We start from the raw sequence: 21018 nt of genomic DNA, 5'->3' as shown, positions 1-21018 counted from the left end.
ATGGAAAACTTAAAAAAAACCAAAGCTTTAACAGAAAAGACCAATTTGAAAGAGCATTCCAATCTGCCTATTCACACAGACTAACACACAGATGGCTTCATTTCTTGTTTTTTGTAACCTATTCACTTGGCAGCACTACCAGATGGATAATGAATGCATACTAAGTCAACATTTAATCTGATGTACGAGCACTATTTAGAACCTCCCCAAAATAAAAGGACATGCAGGCTTTTCCAGTTCTCTGCATGTAAGTAAGGAGGGCACATAAAGGTGTACTGGATTCTGACAAGGCACTCCTCATCCAGGAGCAGCATTACTACAAGTAAGTCCCCCAGCACAGCTCAGCCACCTTGAAGGAGCTGCTTCTAGAAGGCTCAGCCAAAAAAAAAGAAAACCAAACCTGTTGCTGTCGAGTTGATTCTGACTCATAGTGACCCTACAGGACAGAGCAGAACTGTCCCACAGGGTTTCCAAGGAGTGGCTGGTAAACTCAAACTGCTGACCTTTTCGTTAGCAGCCTAGCTCTTAACCACTACACCACCAAGGCTCCTAGAAGACTAAGGAGAAAAGAAAAAGGACATGGCAACAATGAAAACTGAAACCACCTTGTTAACTTGATAAATACCCCATCTGAACAAGAATTTTAAAATAAATTATTTCTGGACAAATGTGCTAATTTCCATGGCCACAGGATTTTTTGTTTGATTCCTAGAAGGAAAGACACTAGCCTACGAACACTAAGTAATCAGCTGTGTTCACAGTCTGACACATGGGTATCAATTTAATGGAAATCTTACTGGAATGACAAAAAAAACCTTACTAGAATGACAAAGAAGTCTCCTCGTATATCCCAAAAGAAAACCCTACATTTTCAATGACCTTCCCCTGGCTCTGTTTCTATCTTGGTCTAAAACACAAAGTGTCTAATTCAAGTTCTGCTACTGGTTCTGGCTACAGCATCTAGGCTTAGCCAAGGCTGGCTCCAACAAGATTCAGTCCAGAATTCCTGGAGCCATCCAAGGTGCACATGGGAAGATATCCCCAGAAAAGCCTCAGTTCCTACAGGGCAGTAGTCTTCCAGAGGTGGCTCAGCTTTGGGATAGCTAGGCTCACTCTAGTCTACCCCAGAAAGGTCTGGCCAAGATCAATTTTAGTCCAAAAGATCTGGCTCCAGCCATTTGCCCTCCTGAAACAGTGAGGCTTCAGGGTGAACAATGCTCCCAGAGTCCCTGCTTTGCTAGCAACCACACGGCCCAAAGCAACCTACCAAATCCTATACGTCTTCACTGCTAGAGCGAAATACAGCACTGACCTCCCGAGGAACGGAGAATTTAATGTTTCTATCAAATAAAAATTTTTTTTTTTTTATCACACATGGGCCCTGGCGGTGCAATGGTTAAGTGCCTGGCTGCTAACCAAAAAGTTGGCAGTTTGAATCTACCATCTGCTCCCTGGAAACCCTATGGGGCAGCCCTACTCTGTCCTATAGGGTTGCTGAGTCAGAATCGATTTGACAGCAATGGGTTTATTATACATGGGAAGAAGTAAAAACCAAAGGCTAATTTATCATAGGAGAGAAACAGAAACAGAACACTATTGAAGAGGCGGAGCACTACTGATTTTTCAGGTGGCAAAGACAAGGGAGGTAATTTGACAATGTATTTCTACCTGTTGCCATCGAGTCAATTCCGACTCACAGCGACCCTACAGGGCAGAGAGGAACTGCCCCATAGAGATTTCAAGAAGCGCCTGGCAGATTCAAACTGCTGACCTTTTGGTTAGCAGCCATAGCACTTAACCACTATGCCACCAACGTTCCTGGGAAAGTATTTCTAAGACATCTACAATGAAAATGAAGGCAAAAGAAAAATTCCTAAAGGATAAACCAGTTAAAAAGAATTTAACCATTATGTTTTTGAAATAACATTATCTCTATACAACTTTAAAAATGAAAGGTGTGCCGCCGAAACCCACAGGCATCCCTCACAGAGTCACCCCTGATTCCGTGGTCAGAACTTAGCTGGGCACATCTCCACATTCAAGATGCAACTATCCCCACATGTACACTCCAGTCCTCCTTCGGTCCCCTCCACTTCTTCTAAAGAGCAAAGTTGGAAGGGTTTCAGGGATATATTTAAATATTAAACAAGTCAGTGAGCAAAGAAAAACATTAATAAGACAAATTCTCAATAGTGGTGACGGTTTCTTCCTTTTCCAACTTATTAAAAGACTCAGAAAGTCCTCCTTACCACAAGATCAGATCAGTATCATCTACAGTTTTTACTTTACGGTATAACTTTCCATACATGCATCCATCCATTTAGAGTTTACGTTGCATGGTATGAGGTAAAAATTTTATTTTTTTCTGAAGACTAACAACTTGTTCCTGTACCATTTATTGAATTATTGAGATGCCTTTGCCCACTGACTTGAAACGCACTATTATATGCCAAATTCATATAAGTAAGGTCTGCTTCTTTTTTTTTTTAATTTCTATTGTGCTTTAAGTGAAAGTTTACAAATCAAGTCAGTCTCTCATACAAAAATTTATAAACACCTTGCTGTATACTCTTAGTTGCTCTCTCCCTAATGCGACAGCACACTCCTTCCCTCCACTCTGTCTTTTCGTGTCCATTTGGCCAGCTTCTGACCTGCTCTAAAAATATGGAATGCTTCACCAATTTGCCTGTCATGCTTGCGCAGGGGCCACGCTAATCTTCTGTGTATCGTCCCAATATTACTATATGTGCTGCCGAAGCAAGCACTGCCTCTAAGTTTTTATGTGATTCCACTGATCTTTCTGTAATACAACAGCTTTAAAAGAATGTTAATATCTGAAAGATTCTTTGTCCTTCCCCACATGCAGAGTTATTTTTAATGTTTAATGACATAAAAAGCACATTATGTGTAAAAAGGCAGCCAATACAACTGTATTTATACATTCCAATTTTGTTTAATTATATATGCATGAAAAAATTAAAAGACTGGCAAGAAATGCATCAAAATGCTAAACAACTGTAAAAGAACGAAAAGATAAACCAGGCTGGGAGATAATGTTTGCAAAACACATATCTGATAAAGGACTGGTATCTAAAATATAAGCAGTGCTGGTGGCGCAGTGGGTAAGCACTGGGCTGCTAACCAAAAGGTAAGCGGTTCACATCTACTAGCTGCTCCTCCAGGAGAAGGATGTGGCGATCTGTTTGCATAAAGATCATTGTTGTTAGGTGCCAACGAATCAGTTCCGACCCTATTTTACAAGAAAACAAAACACTGCACGGTCCTGCACCATCCTCACAATTGTTGCTATGTTTGAGCTCACTGTTGCAGCCACTTTGTCAATTCATCATGTTGAGGGTCTTCTTCTTTTCCGCTGGCTGTCTACCAAACACGAAGTCCTTCTTCAGGGACTGGTCCCTCCTGATTACATGTCCAAAGACGAAATCTCACCATCCTGGCTTCTAAGAAGCGAGAATAGATTTGAGGCATTGAATAATAATGACCAAAGACCAGACAAGTTGAGGGATGACATCAAGGACACCATACGTGAAGAAAGCAAAAGGTCATTAAAAAGACAGGAAAGAAAGAAAAGACCAAAATGGATGTCCGAAGAGACTGACAGTTGCTCCTGAATTGAGAATAGCTAAAGCCAATGGAGAAATGATGAAGTGAAAGAGCTGAACAGAAGATTTCAAAGGGTGGCTTGAGAAGACAAAGTAAGGTGTTATAATGAAATGTGCAAAGACCTGGAGTTAGAAAACCAAAAAGGAAGAACACACTCAGCATGTCTCAAGTTGAAAGGACTGAAGAAAAACTCAAGCCTTGTGTTGCAACATTGATAAGAATTCTATGGGCAAAATATTGTGCATTGAAAGAATTAGCAAAAGAAGATTAAAGGAATACACAGAGTTACTGTACCTAGAGATTACAGCTTTGGAAACCCTACTGGGGCAGTTCTACTCTGTCCTATAGCTTCGCTATGAGTTGGAATTGATTCCATGCCATTAAGCACCAAACTTGCATAATAATGAAGCCTGTTAACTTCTTCAAGATGCTGCTAACAGGATCCACCAGATTGAATCTTGATAATAAACAGAAATGGGGAAACTTGATGAAACTACACTCTATAACCCCAAAAGAAACAAAAGATTATCAATTAGCTCAAGTCAAAGTAAAATACTTCTGAAAAACATTAAGTTAGAGGGATAGTTAATTACTCTCAATTGCTGGGATTCAGATGAGGTCAATAACGGACAAAGGAGAAAACACTCTTTCGCTCACTGGAAGCAAGTGCTTCTAAACGCTTTAGCAAAGCTCCTTTGCAAAACAATAAACCAGCCCCCCACCACAGACCCAGGAGATTGTCACTGGTATATGTCCACAATGATCCCTGGAATCTCCCCTGTACTTCCTTCTACTGGAGCTTTGCAGTGTCTGACACTGAGCGGACCTCAATACATGAAAGTTACCATTATTTTTATTATTTTATCACAAGGACACAAGATGGTACCACTAGATAAAAGTTACTCCAGAGCAACAGTCCATACATTTCTAGAGCTCTGTTTGCTAATTTCTTTCTTTTTTCCATTTATGTGCTCAGAGAGGACCTACCAATCAGAATCACCCTTGACTGGGTCCTCTCTTATCTCTGACACAGAGAGGGTCTTGAGTATGTGATGGGCCAAGGGAAGACACTCACTCAGAGCTGCCTTAAGATCCCTGCTAGTTCCTGTTTTACCCAATAGCCATGCTCTAGGGTCTCAAGGCTTATATCTACTCTAGCAATGGCTCCTCCAAAATAAAAAAAAACCAAATCAGCTGCCATCGAGTCGATTCCGACTCATAGCGAACCTACAGGACAGAGTAGAACTGCCCCATAGGGTTTCCAAGGAGCGGCTGGTGAATTTGAACACTGACTTTTTGGTTAGCAGCCAAATGCTTTTTTTTAGCCAAATGCTTAACCACTGCGCCACCAGGGCCCCTAAGTAAATCTGGTTCAAGAACACATTCACATTAAAAAAATATTAATTTCCATTTTAAGGAGTTATAGTCACATCGGTGCTAATTAATCTAAAGAGTCATTTCCAAGAAGCAGAGTAGGAGACATATTTCTGTTGTTAAAAAATACTAACCTACTACAGCGTTTGTAATGGAAATTATCCCATTATGCCATTCATCTGCTCCAAGCCTCTGCCAGAGAGGTCCCTGATTTAGGGGCATTTTCATCATGGTTCTATTTTTGACAACACACGCTTTCAATTTATAATCCACATTCCTAGCAAGGACTAACAGACTATAAATTTGAATGGCCATTTGTGTTACCTAGTGAAGTTGAAAATACCTGTTCCACATGACCCAGCAATTCTACCCCAAGTGTGTATAACATACATGTGTACTAAGGTAATCGTACATGAATGTTAACAGCAGCCAAAAAACTGGAAGCAATCTAGATGTCCAAGAGTACTGGAATGGATAATAAATTGTGGTATACTTACAAAGCAGAATAAAAAAACAAAATTCATTGTCCTTGAGTCAATTTCGACTTATAGCAATCCTAAAGGTCAGAGCAGAACTGCCCCATAGGGTTTCCAAGGAGTGGGTGGTGGACTCAAACTGCTGAACTTTTGGTTAGCTGCTGAGTTCGTAACCACTGCCCCACCAGAGCTCCATAAAGCAGAATACTACATAGAAATGGGAATAAATGAACTACAGCTATATACAACATAAACAAATTTCACAAACATAATGCTAAAACAAGACAAAAAACAATACAGTATGATTCCATTTACATAAAATTCAAAAGCAAGCAAAATTAAACTATGTTGTTTAGGGACACAAAAGTGGTAAAAGTAGAAAAAAAAAAAAAGAACATGATTATCACAGAAGTCAGGATAGTGTCTTTAGTGTTGAGAAGTCCCTGTGTGGTGCAAATGGTTAACGCACTGAGCTGCTAACCGAAAGGTTGGAGATTCCGGTGGCACCTCAGAAAAAGGGCCTAGGAATCTACTTCCAAAAAAATCAGCCACTGAAAGCCCTATGAGCCTATGAGGCACAGTTCTACTATGACACACATGGGGTCACCGTGAGTTGGAATCAACTTGATGGCAACTAGTTTCTTCTAGGGGTTGAGAACTCATGACCAGAAAGGGAACCGTGAAGGGTTCGGGGTGCTGGCATTGGTCTATTTCTTGACTACATGGTAGTTATACGAGGATTGACTTTATAACTTTTCATTAAACTGTACACAGATCATCTGAATTTATACAGATACACATTTTATTAAATTTAAGAAAATAATAAGCATTCTGACACAGTCCACCAGCTCTACCTACAACTTGCCATGGCCTAAGGAGTAAGACCAAAGAACCTTTTCTCCCCACCCCTCCCCCACTTCAGCAAAGCAGGAAGTTGATCTATCATTCCTTCATGCAGCCACTTCAATTTAAAAACAGAAATCATAATCCAGTGTGGGAATTAGGAAAAAAACAAAGGAAGCATTTAAGTGAAGCCTGGAGAAGACTTAAAATATCTGGAACCAATGGGACAAAATACAGGGCAACTAAATACAAGGTAACAGAACAGGTGGTCATGTAACACCTCACTCTTCGGTTAACTGAGAAATAAAAGACCACGATAAGTGGCCATTTAAAAAGTAGACAAGAAGCATGGCACATCAGGGACAAACTACACCTGGTTAAATTAAAACAATCCATGTAAGCTTGACTGGAAACCCTGGTGGCATAGTGGTTAAGTGCTACAGCTGCTAACCAAAAGGTCAGCAGTTCGAATCTCCCAGGCACTCCTTGGGAACTCTACGGCGCAGTTCTACTCTGTCCTACAGGGTCGCTATGAGTCAGAATCGACTTGATAGAAACAGGTTATGTAAGCTTGAAAGAAGACAACCCTTATTCTGAAGCTGCCATAAAGGAGGACAATCATTCTGAGAGACCCTGACCTTAGTTACCTCTTTAGAAAAGGTAATTCGATTTTACAAAAAATTTAACCACTAGTTGATCTTTCCCTTGACATGGCAACATAAGCTGGAAATGCCACGTGGAACTGCAGAGGGTCATGGAGAGAGACACAAATTATTCATCACAGAACTAGAAAGAGGTCATTTAAAAGGTAAATCTTAGCTGGTGAGCTGATGATAACGTTACCTAAACACCAAGTGGAAACCCTGGTGGCATAGTGGTTAAGTGCTAACCAAGAAGTTCGCAGTTCCCATCTGCCAGGCCCTCCTTGGAAACTCTATTGGGCAGTTCTACTCTGTCCTACAGGGTCACTATGAGTTGGAATCGACTCGACAGCTGTGGGTTCGGTTTTGGTTTAAACACCGATTTAAAAGGCAGATCTCAAACTTAACAGTGAAAGACAAAGATATTCCAGAACAAGCAGGCCTGAAAGGTGTATTAAAATTGTAAGTGCATCCTGGGTAAGCTTAACTGCTTTTCTAAACTACTTCAATCCTTACAAAAGCTGATCCCTTACTGTGCTAAAACCTGAAAGTTGCACTGACTTGCATTTTAAAAGAAAACTGTTCAAGCAGAAGCCTGTGGCTAGATTCAAAGATGCAGCCCTACAACTACAATTTTCCAGCACTCAGTAGTTTCTGCCAGACAGCACCCAGAATGATTGACAGAATTTGTAACGTTTCAGTATCACCAGAAAAAGACTATGCACACACACTTCCAGCATATGAATGATTTTAACTCACCCTTCACCATGCTGCACGTATTTCTGCTGCTTGTCCTGAGTTTTTAAGACTTGTAACATTCTGAAGATAGAAGTTCCTCCCTCCTTAGCCCCTTTTTGTTTTACCTTTGTTCTTAACATATATTAGAAAAAACTGCTCCCATCAGTATCAAAATTGATTGGCTGTTAATTTTACCTCCTCTTACCTTCCTTTTCTTTAAGTATAATAAAACAAGACTGTAAAATACAAACTAGCAAATGTTTTGTCTCAGCAAAAGAGTGGCATGTTTTTCTAGGATGAACCTAGAACTCTCTGATACCAGAAAAGTGCTGGGGTGATAAAATGGCTGAAAAGGATTGAAATCCTCTATCAGTGGTGACTTTTGCAGCGACGCACAGACGAGTTTTACGAATTTCTGATGGCAAATTTTGAGATAAAAAGAAAAGGCAAAGCAATGACTCTCAGATCGTTCAATTTTGTTCTGGGTAATTTTTTCGCTGAGGCAACCGCGGGCCCTCAATCTAACAGACTAAAAGTAAGCCCCTCCTATCCACGCAAAAGAAAGGGCTCCATTTAAAATCCAAAGCGGCATTTTAGAGACTGGAGTGATTCGCATCGTCCACAGAAGAGGGTCCTTCCGGAGCGCGGAGAGACGACGGGTAGGAGTTGCTCTTATAATAGAATTAGTTTACAATGACAAGAAAGCACATACCGCTGAAAGGTTTTCTAGGATTAACCCTTCCCCCCTAGCACAAAGCTCCAGAAAAGGTGAGGAAATCCGGGGAAGGGGGAGATCGCTGCCCTCGCAAGGCCAGCAGAGCTCAGCTTCCGAAGCAGGGCAGCACCTTCCCCAAGCACCCACCCGCACGTGGGCCTGAGCTCACCGCATTCTTCGAGAACGGGCAACCTCACTCCACCTGCACAACCGGGGGTCCGCAAGTCAAAACAGCGCTGGTCGCGTTCTCCCCAGGCCCAAGTCACAGCGGCCCGGGGACGTCACCAGGATCCGAAACAGAGAGGACCCAACCCAAAACCTCCCTGGCGATGCGAGATGCCCGCCCGCCGCCCTTCAGAGGCGCCGCAGGGCCGCCACCCAACAGCAGGGCGCGCGCCCTAAAGTCGGGGGTCGCGGGCGGGCGCGCGCCCCAGAAAGCGGCAATTGCCCACAGGCCGCAGCTCTCGGAACCAATATCCGGACCAGGAACGCGCACGTCGGCGGCCACGCGCACCGGGAAGGCCGCACAGCGCGCGCGCCCCCGCGCGTACAAACAGGTCTAGCGCCGCGCGCGCGCGCGCGCACGCGCGCCGCGCCCACTCCAATCCTCGGACCACCCTTCCCCCACCAACGGGGCAGGGCCGCGCGGGTCCAGGAACGTTCTGAGCTCCGGAGCCGCCCCGAAGTCTCCTGGGCCCAGCGGCAGCGATCCGCCCGCCCCCGCCCGCCGTTGTGTGGGGTGGGCCTGCTATCCCAGGCCCGCGGCCTCGCCGCATCCCTGCCTCCGCCGAAACTCTCACCCGGCGACGTAGCCGCCGCCGCTGCTCTGCCCGCCGGCCCCGCCGCACCGCCCGGGGCTCCTGTTCGGCCGTCGCCGCTCCAAGACAGACAGGATTTTCCCCTCACAGCTCCCTGGGCGCCATCTTACATTCAACCCCCACAGCCAATAGGTGCCGAATACCCCTCTCGCGAGAATCTGAGCAGCCGATCCCGCGAGATCTGAAGGGTGCCTCCCAGCCAGACTTAAAGGGAACGCTTCAGCCCAGGAGGGAGGCCGAGCTTCAGGCTACGGGAGCAGCGCGTTGGGCCCAGAGGGTGGGACGAACAACTCCGCCCACGGACGCCCCTCCATTCAGGGCGGAGCCAGCGTCGCGGCCTGCCCTAGCCGGGGTGCCTGGGGAGTCTCAGGGACAGGCCCTAGCCCAAGGCTCTCTCGCTGGACCCACCCTCAGTAGCGGACCGCTGCCTCCTCCGTCCGCCCAGTTCCACGCGGGGCGGGGCCGGCTCGGCCCCTTAAGGTGGCCCTTCAAAACCCCTCACATGGACCCGGCACCCCCGTCACGGCCCACCTGGTGAGTCCCCGCATCACTCGCCTCAGATAGGTACCAGTGTCTGGGGCCCCTGTCATGAGCTACAGTGCAAGTTCAGCCTGCCGCCTTCCAGTCCACCTTAAAGTGGACCTCGGGTGGCCGCCTGTTTGTATACAGGGAAAATGTGGAGGGTGTTAAAGCTGCAGGCACAGGCCGCCTCACTAGCAGCCCACCATGCCCCAGAGAACAACCTGGCAGCCTTAAACCTTTATTATCTCTGGTCCTTTTGAACTTGTGCAAACTCCCCCAAATCCTTCTGGATTCCCCTCAGAAGTCCTTTCCTGGCAGAAACCTCTTTTGAGGCCCACACTGGGTCAGGAACCTCCTCTAGCCTCACACAGGCCTGGCCACTCCTCTGTCTCCCTCCACTAAACAGTGAACTTGGAAAGACACTGCAGCATTTCTGCTTCATCTCCCTGTGCCCCATACATAGCACGCACCGAGTTATTATTTGCTGAATGACTAGCTGGGTGCCAGGCTTCTCTTCATCAGCCTGTGTGCACAGGTAGACACAAACCTGGATCCTTCTGGCACAAGGCTCTTAAACACAGAGCAACACCACAGGGCCCTCCATTCCCTTGGGCCAGGTGCCATGGATACTGAATCAGGCCCAGGGCCCTGCCCTTGAGCACCAAGAAGTGTGCCAAAGCTGTCAGTGCCGCTCCATTCTGGGGAAGCTCATTCTGAGAGACAATAGGTATGCACAGTTCACACACCCAGCATGTCGCCAGGGCCCTCAGATGTTGGCAGAGCAGACAGATAACACAGACTCCAGGGCCATTTAGCTGCTCTTTATTAACATGGACTCTGGGCTGACGAGGGCGCTCACAGTCCCCAGGAGGATAAGGTAAGTCTAGGTCCACTAGGGCCTCCAGCTTACACCTTCCCTGGGTCTTCCTTCAGTGTGACGGTCCGGTTGAAGACAAGCTGGAGGACAGAGGGGGAAAAATGACCAACAACTCAGAATCAGACCAGAGGTCCAGGTGGGTCTTACCAGACACCCTATACACCATCCCAGACAAGCTGAGGGTCCAAGGTTCAGAAGAACTGGGCTGTCAGTGGCTTTGTGACTTTGGGTAAGGGATTGAACAGCCCTGGGGCTCAGTTTTGTAAGGATCATAACCACCCCTGGGCCCACCCCTCTCCCCCAGGAATAAGAAAAGCAGAATCTATCCACAATTTTGAGCCTGTTTCTCATCAGTAGAATGAAACCCACTCAGGTGGTGAGGATTAACTGATGGCATGTGGTTAAAGTACTTGGCATAGTGCAGCCACCACTGTCACTGCTGTGTAAAGGGGAAGGCAGGTGAAGCCAAGCACCTGTCCTTGGTGGCTGTCTGGATCCACAGAGAAGTACCCAAGTCGCTCAAATTGGAATTTGTCAAAGGGCATTGCCAGGGCCACAGAACAGTCCACTAATGCTGCCTCCACCACTTGTAGCGATACCTGTGGGCATGGAACTCATATGGTCATCTAGCCAGGAAGGCCCACCACCCTCAACCCACACACACCCCATGAGCCTACCGGATTCAGGTCACTTAAGAATCCACCAGGCACCTCAGCAGGATCCTCAGGGTTCTTGTGCTGGAATCTGCAGCCAGAATGAAGGTCAGACCCCAGCTGGACAGCCACAGCAGGCAGCGCCCATCTCACACCTGTCTGCACCCAGCTATGTTCACTCACAGTCGATCATAGAGGCGAATCTCGCACGTCAGTGGCTGGGACACCCAGTGAATGAAGGCCTTAGGTTTCTCTCCAGCATCTGCCCGACTGCAGGTCACCTCCAGACTCGCCACACAGCCACTGGGGTCCTGAAAGGAGGGAAACAGGGAGGAAGGGGAAGACAGCTGCAGTTAGACCTGAGGACCACCATCAGGACTTCAGGCTGTGCCCAGATCCTAGCCTTAGCAGGCACTCCAGTAAGAAGGCTGCATCTGGCTCTCACCTTGACAATGTGCTGCAGCTCAATGACGTAGCCTGTGTGCCTCAGGCCCACAGGCTGGCCCCATGCCAGGCGCTTATAGCCTGGCTCTGGCTCCTAGAGGTAGGAAGTAGGGTAGACACAAGAGGCTGCAAGAATAGAACAGGTATGAGAGGCTCCTCCCCCGCCCCCACGTCTGATGGGTTGGTTCATCTGAGCAGGAGGTAGATGGACTGACAGAGGGGATAAAGAGATGAAAGCAGTCCAGGATGGGCTCAGCACTGAACATTCACCTCCTTGAAGTCAGTTCGCTCAATGAAGATGACAGGTGCAAAGGGAACCTGATGGAAGCCCTTGCTCTCATCAGCTGGGAAGTTAGGCACCTGTATGTCCAAGGACTATGGCAAAAGACAAGTGCCTGAGTCACACCAGGCACTGGGAACCCCAAGCCCAGTCCCTGGTGCACCCCCTGCCACATACACACACACATGCTGTGGCGAACCCACCCTGGCAGCAGGAAAGTTGGTGATGATGACCCGTAGTGGCTCCAGCACAGCCATGGCCCGTGGGGCTGTGTCGTTCAGCACATCACGCACGCAGGCTTCTAGTAGATGTGGCTCCATTGTAGTCTGTGCCACCGTTACCCCCACCTGGCAGGAAAGGTATGCATCACTCAGCCACAACCATAGGACCCCACACTCAACCCCCACCTGCCATCCCAGCCCACTGGGTCGTACCCGGGCACAGAAGTTGTTGATGGCCTCAGGTGGGAAGCCTCGCCGCCGCAGGGCTGTCAGCGTGAAGAGCCGTGGGTCATCCCAGTCCCTGAGGGTGAGAAGGTGAGTAGGCCTTCGACACAGCACGTGCCGCCATTACCAACAGCCTTTGATGAGTCAAATAGCCACACTTACCGCACAGCGCCAGCTGCCACAAGCTGAAGAATCTTCCTCTTAGAGACAACGGCATAGTGTAGATTTAGGCGGCCGTATTCCCACTGCACAGGGCAATAGACATCCAACGCGTTGCACAGCCAGAAGTAGGAAGAGCGTCTGGGGTGGAAGGGTAGGGTCAGCCCAAGACACTTAAGGCTGCTAGAATCCCACCAGGTCTCCCCACCCCCATAGGCCCACCTCCCTCACCGGGCCTGGAATTCCTTGGTGCAGAGTGAGTGGGTGATGTGCTCAATGGAGTCACAGAGGCAGTGTGTGTAGTCATATGTGGGGTAGATGCACCTGTGGGGCACAGGCATTGGGCCAAACCATGAAACCTCACATGTCCCATCTTCCCACAACCCAGCCACCCACCCCCTGCCCACACCCACCAGGTGTCCCCTGTACGGTGGTGCGGTGTGTACTTGATTCGATAGGCCACAGGGTCCATTTTGCCATCTTCCATTTCCAGCTTCATCCGCAGTGTGGCCTCACCCTCCGCAAACTTCCCCTTGCACATTGCCTGTGGGTAGCGAGGGCTCAGGCTGCCTTTAAGCACAGGAGCACCCCATATTCAGCATCCTGGTCCACCCAGACCTGCCACTTCTCCAAGGCCCTACCTCAAACAGCAGAAGCGACTCCTCCACAGGTCGGTCCCTCCAGGGTGAGGGTGGCGGGTTGTGGCCTTTGAGTTCCTCCCCTCGCTGGTGGCACACATAAGCCTGGCCCCTGTGGGGAAGAGGTATGAGCTTCCAGCCTGGCTGTGACTTGGTCAGCCTGCTCTGGCTCCACACCAAGGCCTGATCTTACCTGCGGATGAGCTCCACAGCCCAGGTATATAGCTGGTCAAAGTAGTCAGAGGCATATGTCACCTTGTAAGGTGTGTAACCTATGACAGAATGAGATGCAGTATGAGCAGCCACCAGGGACACCCGATGGCTGGCCATGGCCCAAGGATAGGCCCACTACCCCCAGCCCTGTCCAAGCCCTGCCAGTCCATACCCAGCCAGGCCACCATGTCATAGATGGCAGTGAAAAACTTTGCTTCCTCCTTCTCAGGGTTGGTGTCATCATAGCGCAGAAAACAAATCCCATTGTTGGCCTAGAGGAATCACAGTATTTGTGAGCTTATATCATTGGCCCCCAGTCTAGCTCTCCCAGGGAACTTCTCAGAGCTTTCCTGGGTCAGAAATGAAAATGCCTTCAAGAGCTTCTCTCATCTTCCAGCATCTAAATGCCCTAGACAAGGCATCTCTTACACAAACTTAGGACAGAGAACATAACCTCTTTGAAGTCAAAGGGCTGCACTGGAGATTCACCCAAAGGCCAACTCACTGCCTCATCTCAGAGCTTTTTCCCAATGAACACAATGGATTCCCAGGCATTTGCTCCCAGGAACCTCCATGGCATCTGCCCATTCTGGCCACGTCATCAGGAACAGCAAGGAAGATAGGGACACCTCTGTGGTATCCGGTCATGGGGGCAGCATGTAGTCATCTTGCATGCTAGGTCCCTAGATGCACACTCACCTTGGCATAACCAAAGTTGAAATTGATGGCCTTGGCATGTCCAATGTGTAAGATTCCGTTGGGCTCTGGTGGGAACCGGGTACGCACCTAAGGTGCAGAGATGGGATTGGAGGAATGAAGCCACAGCTCAGACTACCCTAAAGGAGCAGATGCCCCTTTCCAGGGAGGTCATGGTGGTAGGTGAGATGGGGCACTATGAAGTTGGCCAAGGTCCCCAGTGCTGACGGCACTAGCTCGCCTGGCCACTCTCACACACCTGTCCCCCAGTGATCTCCAAGTGCTTCTTCAGCAGATTCATGGTGTGTGGGGTGGTCACATAGCCTGCAGTCTTGTAATTTTCACCTGTCAGGACCAGAACAAGGGGCAATCAGGCTGCAGCACGAGATCCCCATTCCCAGGGTCCTGGCTGCAGGAGTTGCTACCAGAGCCCAGTCCTGCCCAGCGTAGTGACCCACCTACTCACCAGGCTTGTGGAACTTGAGCGCCTCTCCCCGGAGCTGCTCCATCAGGGACAGAGCCTGGCCTGCAGCCACACCTGCAAACGAAACCAAGAAAAACTTGTCCTCTGGATACAGATACCATATCCCTTTAAGGGAGGTGCCTTTCAGTACCACCCATATTCTGCAACCAGAACAGAACTGAGCACGCCCCTCTTTCTCCATCTTTAGAGACAAGAGACACAGAGCCAGACTCCTGTGGCCTCGTCAGGCCAGCCTTGAGGCAAAGGGAACAAATGAAACACTAGGAATCCCAGCCTTGAAGCAGAAGGCAGGTAGGTATTGAACAAGCCAAGGGCCTGAGGAGGCTGGGCTGAGGACCCAATAGGGGCATGGCTCAACAGTCAGTTTGCTAAATGTGATAGGAGTCTATAGCCTCTTACCGTTCTCCACCACATCCTTTGCTTTCCTCTGGTCTGTTTCTTCTGGCCGAGCCTTCACTACCTAAAGGAAGCCCGGAAGCTGATTCAAGGTCTATCCTGGGCAGGGTCTTGTGATCATTGGGGTCATACACTTCCTTCCCCAGTCTGAACTCTTACTCTACTCCACCACACCCGAGGACCCAGGGCCACACCCAGTCCCACCTTGGATTTCTTGTCCAGATCAGACTCCATCTTGGGACCCAAAAGGTGGAGGACCTGAGTAGAGACCAGAGTATCCTCTTTCAAGGAGCTCCTGACCGATCCTGCCCACACACCCAGGGATTTCCTTGCCTGTGCATAAGCCTCTCCCCCACTTCTCCCCACCCTCCGCTGTGCGAGCTTGTTTAGCCCGTTCCACCTCTGCTTATAATGTGGTTCAGCTGACCTCAAATCTTTCTCCCTCCTAAGAGTCTATACTGGACCCAGATAATAAGAACTGCAATTTACAGTGTGGCTAGCAGCAACACCAGTAATGTATCTCAGCCATCACCCTCTTGTGATCCTATGCCAGGAAGACCACATCATCCCTCTTTATGGAATGAGCAGTCTGAGGTTCAGAGTAAGTGCCTCACCCCAAGTTAGGCACAGCACAGCACAGAGGACCAAGTCTCACTGCCCTTCCAGGTGCTGCCCCCTCACACCAGGCTCTACTCTCCGCTGCCAGAATATTGACAGGGTCTCCTCTCCTCTTTTATCCCTCAGTGGACTCTAGGCCCCATCCATCCCAAGGTCTTTGCCAGCTTCATCTCAGGGAGGTGCCCACCTGCATGTCCACCTCATGCTTGATCATCTTGCCATCAGCCCACTTGAGTACAGCCCGCGCCTCTCCTACAAGCACAGGCACAAGGAGCTACACGAAGCCAAAGGAGGGTACCTCCCCCCCCGCCCCCCGCCAAAACCAAGGAAAGGTCCTAACTGACCAAAGGAACCAGAGCCCGGCCTAGCTGGATCACTTTCAGGGTGCTCTTGCCCCTTACCCCACCTTCTCTCACTCCTGCCCAGAATAGACGGCATGACCTGAGCTAAACAGCCAACAGCCCCAACCCCAGGCTCTGCTCACCCATCAGCAGCCCCATGTTGAAATGGTAACGTTCCACCAGGAGCTGGGACTGGTGCCGACTTATGGCGGCCTCTACCTGCAGAAGGCCAAACCATATGGTTCAGAAAAGCCCCCTTGAGGGACACTCTAGGAGCCCACACCCTCACTCTGGATCCTCCTGGGTGGAGCAGCTGAGCCACTCATTCCCAGGGCCAGTCCTGGGGGTACAGCTGCTGGGGAAAGACTCACAGCCTCCTCAATCTGCTCTGGGGTCACTATGACATCCACGCCACATTCCCGCTCAAAGTCCACGGTGTCAACGGGGTCCAGGGGGTGACTCCGCACATACTCAAGGGCAGCTGAGAAAGGAGGGCCAATGAGTTTGTGGGCTCTCAGCTCCAAGAATAGGCAGACAGGGCCCCAATCCCACCAGACCTCAACCACAGCTTGGTCTCCTGGGAGATTAAGCCCTTGACTGGCTTTAGAAAAGCCTTGAGACTCCCCACTCAAACCTGGACAGTTTCCCTTCCAGTCTCACCAGAGGCCGCCCCCTGCCTCATCAATGCCGAGGCCCTGCTGTAGAAGGGGAGTGCAGAACTAGGGTCTAGAATGCCACGGGGGACTTGGTAGAAAGGGCAGATAGGGCGTCCTGGCTGAGGAGAGGGTTTCGAAGTGGAACTGGCAGGACAGGCAGGGGTCTCACCAGTCAGCTGGGGTTCGGTGTGGATCTTCTTACTGGCGATGTAGCCCACGAGAAACGGGAGCCGCCGGGGATCCTTGAGTCGGGAGGCCAAGCCATATAGCAGGGTCCCGGTAGCTTTGTCGATGGTGGAGCCCAGAGTCTGCTGCGCCTGTGTTCAGAGGGGTCAGAAGAAAAGCCCCATGTCCAGTAAGAAAGAGAAGAGCGACAGGAGAGAGGCCGGGATCGGGTTACGGCCTGGAGCTGCGTTGGGGCAACTGGCAGCTCCAGCCAAGGCAGAGGGGCGCGCACCTGGGTCGCCGCCTCGCGCAGCTGCGCGCTCAGAGCCGCGTTCTTGAGCGTCTCGCGGGCCTTATGTTCGCTCAGCCCGAGGCCAGTGAACAGCGACAGGGAGTCCGGCGTCGCCATCGCGGGGACACCGGAAACCAAAAGAAAACTTTGAGGCCAATCTGACCGTTTGCATTGGACCAGTAACCAATAGGAGGGCGAAGCTGCCGGGGAGAGCCAATGGTGTCCTTTCTGGCGAGAGTGGGCGGGGCTCTCTAGGGTCGTCGCCGCCATTAAAGGGACCGAAAGCGAACAAACGGGCCCTTCCGGCCCCTGCACTTCCGCCTTCGCGGCCCGAGCAACCTGAAGTTGTAGTGGGGGCCGCGGAGCAGAATGGGACTCAAGGGGATATTTGCCGCGGACTTGAGGGGAGGTGTTCAGCACCGAACAGGAGGCAGACGCGGGCGTAGCTTTCTGCGCTTCGACTTTTCTCCTACAGCCCTGGGAACTCCATCCCAATACTGTGCGCGGGTAGCAAAAGTGACAGTTGGTCCCTATCGCGTTTTTGACGTCACAGCTTTGGGGTTGTCATGGAAACTAGAGCAAAATGAAGCCCGGGAAATCCTTGGTCAAAACGCCAGCGCAGAGAAGGTGCCGAAAGGCCGATCGATTGAGGCGGCCCATAAGTCTGGCCCTGTCAAGGGCCCGCCCCTGTACCTGGCCGGAGGGGTTTGAGCCGGCACTGCCTCGCAAAGGTTCTATGATGATGATTTCGTTTAAAATCCCCTTGCACACTTCCCCCCTTTGCGGAAGCTTGCAAATGTTACGCAAATCACAAGCAAATTAGACCTTGAAATTCATCTGCAAGCCCTTGAGACAATATTTTATTGAGGTTGGGACAGGGTTGTTGTGTGCGGTGAAATTGATTCCGGCTCATAGCGACCTTATGTGATAGTAAAAAAAAAACTGCCCCATAAAAGTTTCCTAGGCTGTAATCTATGGGGTCACTATGAGTCGGAATCGACTCGAGGGCAGTGGGTTTGGTTTTTTTTTTGGTTAGACTGTAATCTTTATGGGAGCAGATTGCCAGGTCTTTTCTCCCCTGCAGAGTGGCTGGGTGGGTTCAAACCACCACCATTTCGGTTAGCAACAGGGTAGGCCAGAGAAAACAGAATCATCAAGATTATGGCTATTGTCCTTGAGAGTTTCCTGTAGTCTGTTACTGGACTCCCAGGACCTGCTGGAAGTCTTCAGGCTAAATTAGTACAGACTTTTTTTTTTTGGTAGGGAGGGAACTGGTGCTGCTGGTGGTGATATGGTGAGGGTTCCCCAAATCTGGGATTGGAGCTCAGGCTCTTGGAGGCCGTGGTGTTGCTCAGACTCCTGGACCTTAAAGGACTGGGCAGGATCCTGACTGCTGTCTGTGTATACATTCTGTGTCTTGCTTTGTGACTAATGACTAAGCTCTATGTCTGAGCCTACCTGTGGGTTCTATGTGATGGCCACACGCCAGGTTCTACCCAGGGTTAGACACTTCATCAATGTTCCGATCCATCCCCATGTCAGGATTTCCCACCTCCCCATGACCCCAGACTGATGCCCAGCCCAGCCCTAGTGCACTGCCCATGGGAGGCCAGGTGCAGGCATAGACCAGGGGTGCAGTGCAGTGGTGCCATAACGCACCAGGAAGCAGAATCACAGCCACACCAGTCCTGTGTTAAGTTTGCAGCAGAAGAGCAGCAGGTGCCCAGCTCACCACAAAGGTGCTCATGAGGTGCAGAATCACAGAGTACAACCACTGCCATTGTTTTCTCTGCACATGATGCCACTAAACAGTCTGTTGCAGCACCATCACTACCATCAATGAGTCCTGTAGGTCTGGTAGTGGCCTCCTTAGTGGCCTTCACCCCCTTTCCCAGGGTCCTCATGGTTCCTGCCCTGTGGCTCCAAGTCACAGGATGTGAAAGTAGCCCCACCAGCACCACACACAATGTCAAAAATGGGAATGGTAGGGACCAGTGGGTGGCCAGTCCTGTGAAGCCTCTGACCAATCCATGGACAGGACAGAACAGAACAATGAGGTTGTATGGGCCCAGTCTGAAAGCCAGCCTGCCTGCATGAACCCATGACACTGCTTCCGGGGAAGTCAAGAGAAAGGTAACCAGAGACAGAAGCCAGGCAGCAGCCAGCAAGACCCAGATGCAGCATGGGGAAAGGCAGCATCCAACAGCCTGGCCCATGTGGCACAATGGTACCAACCAATAGTGAGCACAAAGGCAAGAGAGGACACAGTGCTGGTAGCCAGAGCAGCCTCGTGCAGATTCCACAGCAGGGTACAATGTGGAGGACTCAGCAGCAGCAGGGCTGCAGTCAGGGGTGGACGGAGCCCCTTGATCTCGGCATCCAGCACATGCAGGCTGCTGGTGGCCAGGAGCCCACATAGGTGGGGCCACACACGTAAAGGCACAGTACAACCCTGTTGCTGCCCATGCCTAGTAGGCCCTCCAGCAGTATCATACCACCAACACCCAGCCCGCCAATGCCACCTTTCCTGCAGGCTTCCACACCCAGCTCTCTAGGCCCCTTGCCATGGCCAGCAACCCCACATAGCCCTTGTCATTGTCCCCACGGGAAAAAGCTGAGGTTGATCACGGGGCTAACTATCTCCAGGAGATCCCTCTGCTCACTGCCATGGCCCAAGTCTGGCTGAGGCTGAGGGGTACTGGTGGGTCCTCCATACCGAGCATCATGTGAGACTCTGCCCCCATGGCTTTGAGGGTAGAGATGGGCCTACAGGGCTGTTGGGACCCTGCCCCACCTCTGCCTCTGTCTTACTCCCTTCTCTGGCTTGTCTGAACATCTCCCTCCAGCTGGAGACATACACTCCTGCACCCAAGCAATGAAAAGGGAAGGGGTAGCTTATCCACGAAGAGGCAAGGCCGGGGGCTTCTCATAACATTTGCCCTTGCAATCTGTGTATACAAGGCTGGAGAGGCTCTGAGGCTGGGAGAAGACTGCGGATCAATTGTGGGTAAACAGTTTGGAGCCACTGCCAGAAACTGAGGTCTCAGGGACTCTTAAAGGGAGAGGGGCTTTGCAGGGCCCCATACCCTCCCTCCCACAGGAAGTCAGCCAAGATCAGCAGTAGTCCTCTTTCTGTCCTCCTATCCGAGGAGGGTCGCCTACCGCACTACACGATGTTTTCTTCCTGCTCTGTCCTCCCCTGAGGGATCCAGTTGGTGCTCAAACTACAGCAAAGGGACATCTGAGAGCAAGAAAACAGGAGCATCCCCTCGAGATTGCAGCCCAAGTCCTAGCTATGCTCCTCCAGGCTGAGCCTCAAGATTAAGGAGTCAGCTCTCCCTGGAATACAAACTCAAAACTCACAAACTGGAGACAGGATGGCACTTCATCACCCTTGCAGATTGCAGGCTCCAGCTCTGTCATGGGCTGGGGTTCCGAGGGCAATATCTTCTACTGTTACCGAGAAAATTCTCCTTGACCTGCTATCTGGCTCTCAGTCCCAGGCTGCTCCAGTGCCTGCACCTTTAACCTTATCTAGAGCCTCATCAGTTACTCATTACTCCTCCTTCCTTTAGGCATGATGTCTTGACAGTAATGGCAACCAGAGCCATCTACATGTGGGATCCAGCGCCAGTGGGGACCAAAGAGCAGCAGGTAGGCCACAAAGATCTGATGGCTTCATGACCCTCATTCCTCCATTCTCACCAACTCTCCTTAAACCAGAGCACTTTCAAGGGCAGACACACACCCTGACAGGGAGGGGAGGTGGCCGCAGCACCTGTGCATCACAGTCGCTAAGTCTGCTTCTTCTTATTTATTTTTAAAATATATTTAAACAGCAGCAATCACTTCCAAAATGCAAAAAAAAAAAAATTACAATTTTTAGAATAAAATTAATGTTTATAATGC

At 50.0% G+C, this 21018-nt stretch overlaps 2 protein-coding genes, 1 long non-coding RNA gene and 1 other non-coding gene across 7 annotated transcripts in view; 1 reads left to right on the top strand and 3 right to left on the bottom strand.

Moving 5' to 3' along the window:
• QRICH1 (glutamine rich 1) overlaps positions 1 to 9322 on the bottom strand; it is a 46517-nt gene extending 37195 nt beyond the window's left edge. Inside the window, exon 1 of one of the 2 annotated variants that reach the window (XM_003409669.4) lies at positions 9212 to 9322. The gene's annotated coding sequence lies outside the window, so the exon portion shown is untranslated. Of the gene's footprint in view, positions 1 to 8580; positions 8775 to 9211 lie in introns of those variants that run through there. The other variant, XM_010589819.3, reaches the window with a different exon arrangement.
• Positions 2659 to 2765, bottom strand: LOC111750629 (U6 spliceosomal RNA). Its single transcript, XR_002785733.1, has one exon. It is a non-coding gene; the product is annotated as a U6 spliceosomal RNA (small nuclear RNA).
• A 1235-nt stretch (positions 9323 to 10557) lies between the features above and the next one.
• QARS1 (glutaminyl-tRNA synthetase 1) lies at positions 10558 to 17246 on the bottom strand. Of its 3 annotated transcripts, XM_003409668.3 has the most exons (24): positions 17110 to 17245; positions 16822 to 16969; positions 16368 to 16477; positions 16140 to 16215; positions 15843 to 15907; positions 15242 to 15295; positions 15041 to 15101; positions 14624 to 14695; positions 14417 to 14502; positions 14161 to 14247; positions 13634 to 13733; positions 13442 to 13520; positions 13252 to 13360; positions 13024 to 13154; positions 12842 to 12934; positions 12614 to 12751; positions 12440 to 12527; positions 12209 to 12352; positions 11996 to 12100; positions 11727 to 11819; positions 11465 to 11592; positions 11306 to 11372; positions 11102 to 11227; positions 10558 to 10708 (listed from the first exon to the last, which is right to left on the bottom strand). In XM_003409668.3, the coding sequence occupies exons 1-24, from the start codon at positions 17224 to 17226 to the stop codon at positions 10658 to 10660; spliced, it is 2328 nt and encodes a 775-aa protein (XP_003409716.1). In that variant the 5' UTR covers positions 17227 to 17245; the 3' UTR covers positions 10558 to 10657. The 3 variants fall into 3 exon arrangements, with proteins under 3 accessions (XP_003409716.1, XP_023403504.1, XP_064130624.1); XM_023547736.2 differs by lacking the exon at positions 11102 to 11227 and having other exon boundaries at positions 17110 to 17246; XM_064274554.1 differs by lacking the exon at positions 11996 to 12100 and having other exon boundaries at positions 17110 to 17246.
• Positions 14690 to 21006, top strand: LOC135228478 (uncharacterized). The gene is made up of 2 exons (XR_010318994.1): positions 14690 to 14932; positions 20685 to 21006. It is a non-coding gene; the product is annotated as an uncharacterized LOC135228478 (long non-coding RNA).
• Positions 21007 to 21018: the final 12 nt, after the last annotated feature.

This window comes from Loxodonta africana, chromosome 22, assembly GCF_030014295.1.
Source record: "Loxodonta africana isolate mLoxAfr1 chromosome 22, mLoxAfr1.hap2, whole genome shotgun sequence".
NCBI lineage: Eukaryota > Metazoa > Chordata > Mammalia > Proboscidea > Elephantidae > Loxodonta > Loxodonta africana.
Note: the sequence above shows the minus strand (reverse complement) of the source record. Positions and strands in the feature narration are given on the sequence as shown.